This window comes from Erythranthe guttata, chromosome 4 (assembly GCF_056151865.1).
Source record: "Erythranthe guttata isolate IM_541 chromosome 4, IM_541, whole genome shotgun sequence".
In the NCBI taxonomy this organism is placed as follows: Eukaryota; Viridiplantae; Streptophyta; class Magnoliopsida; order Lamiales; family Phrymaceae; genus Erythranthe; species Erythranthe guttata.
In genome coordinates, this window is record NC_142536.1 from 14,909,883 (window position 1) to 14,918,882 (window position 9,000).

General features: G+C 35.0%; 2 protein-coding genes across 3 annotated transcripts; one reads left to right on the top strand and one right to left on the bottom strand.

Annotated features, from left to right (window-relative positions):
* Positions 1 to 326: 326 nt before the first annotated feature.
* LOC105976177 (vesicle transport v-SNARE 13) lies at positions 327 to 3,115 on the top strand. 2 transcript variants are annotated; one of them, XM_013001468.2, is made up of 6 exons: positions 327 to 517; positions 693 to 821; positions 1,927 to 1,985; positions 2,115 to 2,303; positions 2,489 to 2,659; positions 2,767 to 3,115. In XM_013001468.2, the coding sequence occupies exons 2-6, from the start codon at positions 728 to 730 to the stop codon at positions 2,917 to 2,919; spliced, it is 666 nt and encodes a 221-aa protein (XP_012856922.2). In that variant the 5' UTR covers positions 327 to 517; positions 693 to 727; the 3' UTR covers positions 2,920 to 3,115. The 2 variants fall into 2 exon arrangements, with proteins under 2 accessions (XP_012856922.2, XP_088673101.1); XM_088816975.1 differs by having other exon boundaries at positions 404 to 517; positions 717 to 821.
* Positions 3,116 to 3,673: 558 nt separating this feature from the next.
* Positions 3,674 to 7,503, bottom strand: LOC105976193 (two-component response regulator-like APRR1). Its single transcript, XM_013001480.2, is given in 7 exon segments — positions 3,674 to 4,254; positions 4,257 to 4,582; positions 4,949 to 5,042; positions 5,186 to 5,353; positions 5,484 to 5,617; positions 5,699 to 5,860; positions 6,881 to 7,503. Coding segments are annotated over 7 exon segments (1,380 nt in total). The 5' UTR covers positions 7,002 to 7,503; the 3' UTR covers positions 3,674 to 3,879.
* Between the last annotated feature and the right edge of the window lie 1,497 nt (positions 7,504 to 9,000).

The following is a 9,000-nucleotide window of genomic DNA, read 5'->3' on the forward strand; positions in this document are numbered from 1 at the left end:
CTTCGTCGATCGAGAGATAAATTAATTGATAGGGTATCAAGGAGTATGATGAATATGGAGTAGAGATGAGTGTACATGTGTGTGTTATAAGATGAGAAATAAATGGTATTTCAAGGGTTCAAATGGTATTTCGCACAGTTTTATGTCAAAGAAAAATAGGATGTAAATGCTAATTCGTTTAACATGTGTACTTTTCGCGCAACTACTCATACCACAGAGGTGTCACTTGCTAAAAACTCAATTTTTTTTGCCCATAAAACGGTCTTTTGCCAAAAATAGCAACGACAATAGAAGGGTATAATTGTATTTTCGCATCCCACAACTTTGAAGCCTTATTTCTGCAATTGAATTTCTGTTCTCTTTAATTCATGTCTTAACTTCTAAGTTTTACCCCCCAAATGCAATTTGCTTTAATCGTTCCTTCCAGATTATTCGATCAACGCTCAGCATTTTCCGTCGCTGTTTCACCGATCGATCTCCGGCCAGTTTTCCGGCAACGATCCAGATCAACCCTAAGGTACGCACCACCACCGATCTAGGATCGTCGTCCATATCAGCATTTCCCATTTCCAATTCTCTAATTTAATTTAATCAGAATTCTGATTATTTATAGCTTTCAGCAATCGAACAAGTTTTTGAATTCGCATTACTTTGGTGAATTGATTATTGTTTTTTTTTTTTGTGGACTGAAGGCACTTTTTTTCCGGCGAGGAGAGGAGGCAAAAAGATGAGTCAAGTATTCGAAGGCTACGAACGCCAATACTGTGAGCTATCTGCTAATCTATCCAAAAAGGTTACTTCAGCTAGTCTCCTTGATGGCGGTAAGAGAAGATTTCATTTTATTTTTTGCCGTTTTTTTTTTCAATTAATTATATAATATTTGTAGAAATACCATTGTATAAGAATTATTAATATTATGATGTTAGTCTCTTTATATTGCATGCATCTATTTTTTTATGGAGGGTTAATTGGTATATTGAATTGCATGCTAGTTTTTTAGAATGTGTTGCTGTTTCTAGAAAGAATAACTGACCCAATTTCTGTTGAACCTGATTATCTATGATAAGCATATTTGAGTTTTCGAGCGTTTAATTTGATCGATTTTCTTGTTTGCCCCATCTTATGATTGATTTTTCGTCTTCTTCCTACTGGAAATTGTCTAAATATGGTTTTATGACAAGTGCTACACTTTATTTTAGGAGGTTTACTTTTCGACTTAAAATGTCGATTTGAATCTGAGTGATACTTTTAGCCATCTGAGGACTAACGATTTGCTCTGCTTAAAGAGTTTTGGCACTACGCCTGGGCGAAGCGTTTCTCTATTTTTAATTTCTTGCTATTTTGATAACTCAATGAGGATTGCCGTCACACTTAAACTATGAGATAGAACTCTCCACTTTCAGTTTATCTCGGAAAGTATATAGAAAATCTCTGTATCCCTTGATAATTAACTGTTACATTACTTGTGCAATTGAGATTATACCCTCGGGATTTTGTGTTCTGTTTGTACATTTGCTTGATCTCGGTATATAAACTACAACTGATCTACATGCATTCACATTTTTCGAATGCTTTTTCGATAGTCTATTATGCCGAGTGTAGTCTCTCTTACGTGAGTATGACAGATCATATTGTGTACAGGGAGTGATCCCCTTACCGACTATTTAATTCCGCTCTTATAATTTCTGACCCCACCCCACCCCACTCCACCCCACCCCAACCAAAATTTGGTAGTTCCGACTTTAAACTTATATATTTCAGATCGTGTAAATCGTGCAATAGGCACAATTTGTTCATCAGTTAATGCATAATTCATTTTTTTTTTCACGAGTAAGATCTTCACGAGAGCTATATGTACGTTCTTTTGTAATTCACTTTCATTGGCTGAATATATTTGTTGATGATAGATACCTTTGACAATTGCAGAACAGAAGAAACAGAAAGTATCTGAAATCCAAGGAGGATTGGAAGATGCCGAGGCACTGGTAATTGACTACTAACAGAAACACATTAAAAGAAATATCTATATATATATATATATATATATATATATATATATATATATATCCCTTTTGAAGTCTATAATTACATATGATCTGGGCTTGATATCCTAGATACGTAAAATGGATCTAGAGGCTAGAAGTTTGCCACCAAGTGTAAAAGCTTCACTTCTTGCCAAGTTGAGAGAATATAAAACAGATTTGAACAATTTGAAAGCCGAAGTGAAGAGAATCACATCAACGAATACCAATCAAGCGGCACGAGATGAGTTGATGGAGTCGGGAATGGCGAATACGCTGACGGTACTAATGCCTTCCATTTTGTTTGTACTTTCATTCTTATTGAATCGAAATCATTTCTCCTTAGCAATTGAGAAATGGGGGGTACCTTATACTTGTATAATTTATTTTCGATTCTAGAAATATGCCCATGTTAGTGGTTGATATTTATTTGGCTGCGTGTGTAATTTCATTGTCAATCGATACAGGCATCAGCGGATCAAAGAGGAAGGTTGATGATGTCAACAGAGAGAATAAATAAGTCGAGTGATAGGATAAGGGAAAGTCGAAAAACAATGCTGGAAACCGAAGAGCTTGGAGTCTCTATTCTTCAAGATTTGCACCAGCAACGTCAATCACTCTTGCATGCACACAGCACAGTACGTCTCGTCTTTTGTGTTTTTTTCTTTTTTTTTTTGCAATGAATAATGAGTATCAGATTTGAGCCAATCGAGATTAAGATTATCAAACGTGTTCTCTTTTGCAGCTTCATGGGGTGGATGACAACATTAGCCGAAGCAAAAAAATTCTGACAAACATGTCCAGAAGAATGAGCAGGAACAAGTGGATAATCGGCTCCGTTATAACTGTCCTAGTTATAGCGATTCTCCTCATTCTTTACTTCAAGCTTACCCATTAACTTACCAGGTTTGATTGTTGTAATCCTTTTTTTTGAACGTGCATGTTTTCTGAACAGTATTTGGTGAGTTGTAATTGTAATCTTGTGCTTTCGTCCATGTCTAACGTTGCTCGAGTTCTTAACCTTGGATCTGTTACTGTTTGGTCTTTGTTTGCTTTATGCAATCCATGAAATTAAACCAGTTTAACTTCCTCTTCCTATGATGCTTTCGATCGAGTTTATGAGAATATCCTCTATTAGAGCATCATAATCTAGAGATAACAATGGTGTGTATATATGGGGTAAATTACTACCACCCCTGAAGCAAGGTCAAATTACGAAAACCCCTCTCTTGTTTGGGTAATTACAACAATTCCCTCAACTATGAATCTTCTTATTCATTTACCCTTATGGTGTTAAATTCAACATAATCTTCTAAATTTCGTGGAATGTTCTCTAGTTTGTACTTTTTTTTTTTGCAAAAATGCAGTTTCTGATGCACCACAATCTGATATTTACAAGTCAAGAGACAATGTGGAGTAATGGGGTAAAATGGGCACAAACTGGAGAATATTCCATATTATCTAGAAAATTCCACTAAATTTTAAATTTGACACTGTAATGGTGGACGTGTAAAAACATTCATAGTTGAGGGAGTGGTTGTAATTACCCAAACAAGAGGGTTTTTTTTCTTCGTAATTTGATCTTACCTCAAGGGATACCCATAATTTACCCCATATATATATATATATATATATATATATATATATATATATGCAAAATGAATAAGTATGTCATTATATAACAAACTGCTACATAAAAGCAAAACATTATATCCTCAGCTAGAGAATAAGATAATAAAGCTTCTCATAGATATTACAGTGTGTTACACTACTAATTTCGACATATGAAACCACATTTCGACTTTCACATTCTTCCTATTAAAACAGATAAAAATCTGTACCAGCAGTTGGATTTTTCCTAATCGTACTCTTCCTCGTCATTTTCTGCTGAAGCGGGTTGCCCATTCAAATCCACACTAACACCGTTAACCTTCCTCACAAACTGGCCCTTCACACGTGGTCTTCGTTCCGCAAGTTTTTTCCGATTCACATACCTTATCTTTTTATCAAAGCATCTTTCCTTTCGTTTCTGCCTGAACTTAATCAAGGCCGCCTCTCTACGGTCAACACTAGTCAACTTCACTTCATTGGACGAGCAATTTTCAGATGAAGGCCATGGATTTGGTGCAGGCATTTGACCTGGTTGTGGGTACATACCAAAGGGGTAATATGGGTAAGATGCCATCACTGGAATTTGAGGAGGGCATTGTGGGATTTGATTGTAGTTATGTACATCAGGTTGGTTGTTGACATCATCGCTTGATTCATAAACGCGGAGATGTAATAAGGATAGAACTCTTCGTTTGAGTTCCTTTCGATAGGAAAAGATTCGGGATTATTGTCTGTTGCTGCTAATGAATGGTTATCGCGAGTTTCTCTGCTATCGGGTATTTGTATGCTTGGATTCTCCATAATGGTCAAATGCTGAGGTGTATTTTCGTGGATTGAAGAAGACGAACCCTGGTTGGTGCTTTCGACTGTGCTTGATTTGACGTAGGTGAAAAAGGCAGAAGATTCGCCTATCTTCAGTTCGCTCTTGTTCGGAAAAGATGGCATTTGTCCTGAAAATATTTCAAAACCACAGTTAGATATATGTAGCGTCTGATAAGCTGTTTTAAGAGCTGATAAGCTAATACAACTTATTTTTCAAATTAATTTTTTAAGTGTTTGGATAATGAGCTTATAAGTTGTTTTTTACTCCTTATAACATCTTAAAAAAGGTAGGTGGGGTAGATGTACTTTTTAAACAGATCGTATTTGCTCTCCAACAGCTTGTTTTTTTATTTTTTAGGCTCATTTTGACAACTTATAAGCTTAGCCAAACAGCTTATAAGCTCATTTTGACAACTTATAAGCTTAGCCAAACACCCTCTTAGTATTTCGTAGGTAGTCAGAAATTGAATAACTTGTGTAATCCATTCATTCACCTGTCCGTCTGTCACTAATGCTTAGCACTTCAGGCCGACACTCTGAACGAACCCCAATTGCAGTAGCTATAGGAGCGGCGATGGTGCTATTCGTCTGAAAAAATGGGAAGGGCGAACAAATCCCGACGGAGCAAATGTTAGTTAATAAACAACTAATTCAACAGGAGCTGAAAATCCCAAGTATTGGATAAATTCGTTGCGACTCGCGAAAAAAAAAAAAAAAAAAATCAAACCCACCTCATTTTCTTGATGGGTTGAAATATGCGTCTCTGGGTTAATGCTCGTTCCGGATTTGTCATCTGTATCATCCGAAAATAAAGTAGTGCTGCTTGTATTAGCATCACTATGGCCCGACCCAACTACATCAAAATCGTAACTCACAATCTTCTTCTCCACTAGTCCAAGCTGTCGATTGAAAAAAAAATAAGCAGATACATAATTATTACATAAACACAAACGTAATACACAATGTCAAAAAAAAAAAAAAAACACGAGTTACTTTGTTTGAATTAAAAAAGAAAAAACTAGAGCATACCATTCGCCTTCTTCTCCAGACGTGAGTCCACAAGTTCAACAGCTCATTAGTACGTAATGGCTTCACCAGATAGTCAGCTGCTCCAAATTTCAGGCACTTGACGACAATTGGGACCTCATCTTGAGCTGACATCACTAGAAACCAAACACAGCAACCGTAAGAATTTATATCGGGCTTCACTATAAAATTTAATAAAAAACAACAATTATACTTACTGATCACGGGTACACGTCGCAACCCTTTGTCCCTCATGATATATTTCAACATTTTCAATCCTTTTGATACTGGTAGGTCGACTTCCGAGAGAATAATATCTATATCAGGCCCCTGAGCATTTAGTGCCTCGATCACCTGTCTCGGCGACTTTACCGATGTCACTGAAAAGAAAAGGGCCAAAAATCACATAACAGTTCAACGCATATACGCTGTACGGGATATACGATCATATAAGCTTCATAGCAACAGTCGAATTTCAAAGTGGTAATCAACTCTCTGGAATCTATGACTACTTTGTATGCTTAATAACACTGTAAATTCAAGAATCGAAATAAATTATCTGCTACATATAACTCCTAGTTCTCCACGTTTCTTCCGGAGCTTGTCTAAATTTCTTCTCATTTGTCATGTCATATCACAAACTAGGGTAAATTACGGACACCCCCTGAAGTAAGGTCAAATTACGAAAAAACCCCTCATGTTTGAGTAATTACAACCACCCCTCTCAAATATGAATCTTCTTACACGTCTAACCTTATGGTGTCAAATTCAACATAATCTTCTAGATTTCGTAGAATATTCTTGTACTCGTTTTGTGCAGATGAGATACTTACAAGCCAAGAGACGCATTTTATGATCATCTTGTTTCAAAATGCCGAGCTCAAATGGGTAAAACGGGTACAAACTAGATAATATTTCATACAACCCAGAAGATTCCACTAAATTTAAAACCATAAGGGTGAACGTGTAAGAAGATTCATAGTTGGGAAAGTTGGGGATGGTTGTAATTACTTAAACATGAGGGGTTTTCTCATAATTTAACCTTCCCTCAGGTGTGTCCGTAATTTACTTAAACTATGAAGGATTGATTACTTTATATAGCTCCTTACACATGAGCTCCAATTTCTGAGATCTATAAATTACCTACACCGGTCGATCGTCGACCGTAATAACTTGTGGATCGGGTTAATCGAGCAACACGGAACTTCCAACTAAATCTATTGCACATAATTAATACTTGAGCCATCAATTAAACCATAAAACATCAATTCAACTATAAAACATCAATTAAACTGTAAAACATCAATTAAACCAGTAATTAAACTATGGAGAATAACCATCAATTAAAAATATCCACAAAATTCCTAATAATTAAGAAAATAAAAATTAATTAATCATACCTTGATAAGAACATTGAGAGAGAAGTGTAGAAATCTCCCCGGAGCTTTTTTCATCATTTTCGCAGAGCAAAATCCTCACCTTACTCCGATCAATAAATCCCTCCCCACCACTCCTCTCCATCACCTTCCGCCGCCGCCGCCGCAAATCTAACTACGGTTACAAATTTCTTCTTCTAATTTCCAGAAATTTACATGAAATCTTCACCAATAAAAAAAAAAAGAGGAAGTGCCAAATTCAACGCCGACACCTGTCACGAATCCGCGCACTTTAGCACCGACCAATCGGGCCCGTCTATATATTATATCTGCACAATTGGAAAACACTGGTATTCTAATGGCGTCTTTTTGTTCAACCGGTTGGTGGTGGGTGCTAACATGAGCTTCGCGACTTGGAGAGATGATCGGCCGTTGAGATATGGGAACTGAGGGTGTGGATGGTGGCGCAGGTTAGAGAAAGGATGACGTGGAAGGAGAGAGGAATTAGAAAAAAAGTGTTTTGTCTCGATGTCAGCTGGCAGGGAAAGATATTTTTTTAGAGGGAGAGAGGGTGCCACGTCACATTAAAGATCTCGGAAAAGGAAGAGAGAGAGAGGAGAGATCCGAATCAAAAGATAGATTTCAAGTTTCAACGCGTTTTTCTTGTGGGACCCACATCAGTTTTGTTGGATATTTCATATTTGACTGACATATTGATAAACAATCTCAACTGTAATAAATTAGAAACTTCAGATTTGTTTAAAGAAAGGTATTGAAATTGGAGAGAGTTTTTTGAATTTTTGTAAGTGTTGATTTTATTCTGATACATTTAATTTTCATCTTTTGGTTAATCTTATTTAAAATATTTTATATGCTCCAACTAGGCTCGCAATCGGGTTATGTGAGTTGAGATTGGGTCGGTTCAAGCTCACATACCATAGGATCTTGTTAGCTCAAACTTACATACCATCGGATCTTATTAGTATAAGCTCAAGCTCGACTCATATATTTTTTCGGGTTTCGGGTTTATATCGGAGCATATTATTACAATATAACTATAATGATTAAAAAAATTATAAAAACAAGTAATAAATAAGATTTACATAATCGTTGCAAGTTGTTGGAAACGTTTTATATTCTCAAATTTTGGTGATAAATTTCAGCAATTGGATTTCAGTGGGTATTTTTGCATTTGATTCTGATTTTACTTATTGCTACCACCACTACTTAATTCCTTTTATTTCGCAAAATAAAATAGTCTTATACGACCGTACCTTGTATGTCGTCATAGCATTAATATAATAAATATATTATGTATATTATGTATTTTATTCATTCGGGTTGATCCATAGTAGACTCAAACTCAACTCATATATAAACCGAGTTTAGTAAAATGACTCAAACTCGACCCCGGCTCACTAAAAAGTAGGTTCGACTCAAATATAATTGGGCCGAGCTATCGGGCCTCAGTTAGGCCCGGCTCAACGTCCTAGCTCCAATACATGATAAATAATTTATGAGCCGATGAGATGTTAAATCTTATTTTAAAAATAATTTTTGAATCATTTTGATATGAAATTTATAAGCTAATAAAATATATTAAAAAACATAGTTTATTAAAAATTCAAATTTTAACCCCACTAGTATATTAATAGGAAACATTTTTTATTTTTATTTTTCTCAATAAATATTAATTTTTATTATTGAGATAGTAGGAATATTTATTTGTTTAATATACATATAAAATATAAATAGAGAATAATTATCTTATAATAATTACTATAATTTTTATAGTAGTATTACCTAAATAATTATTAATCTTTGATTACTAGAATTCGTTCTTCGAAAAAAAAAAAAAAAAAAAAAAAAAAAAAAAAAAAGATATTAATCATGTTGTTCAATAACATAACATACGTATAGGTAATTTTGTATTTTGAATCATCGCAATGAATGTCCTTAGATGTGAAATTATTAAACCTAGAAATCTCTAGGTAAAGAATATTTTTGTTTATTGTTCAAATCCAACAATCCCTTTTTCGAAGTACTTGATGTGTATAAATCATTATTAGAATGATTTACTAATTAAAGTCTATAATTCATTAATTAAATGAACATACTAGGATTTTAAAGCATATGTAGTTCGT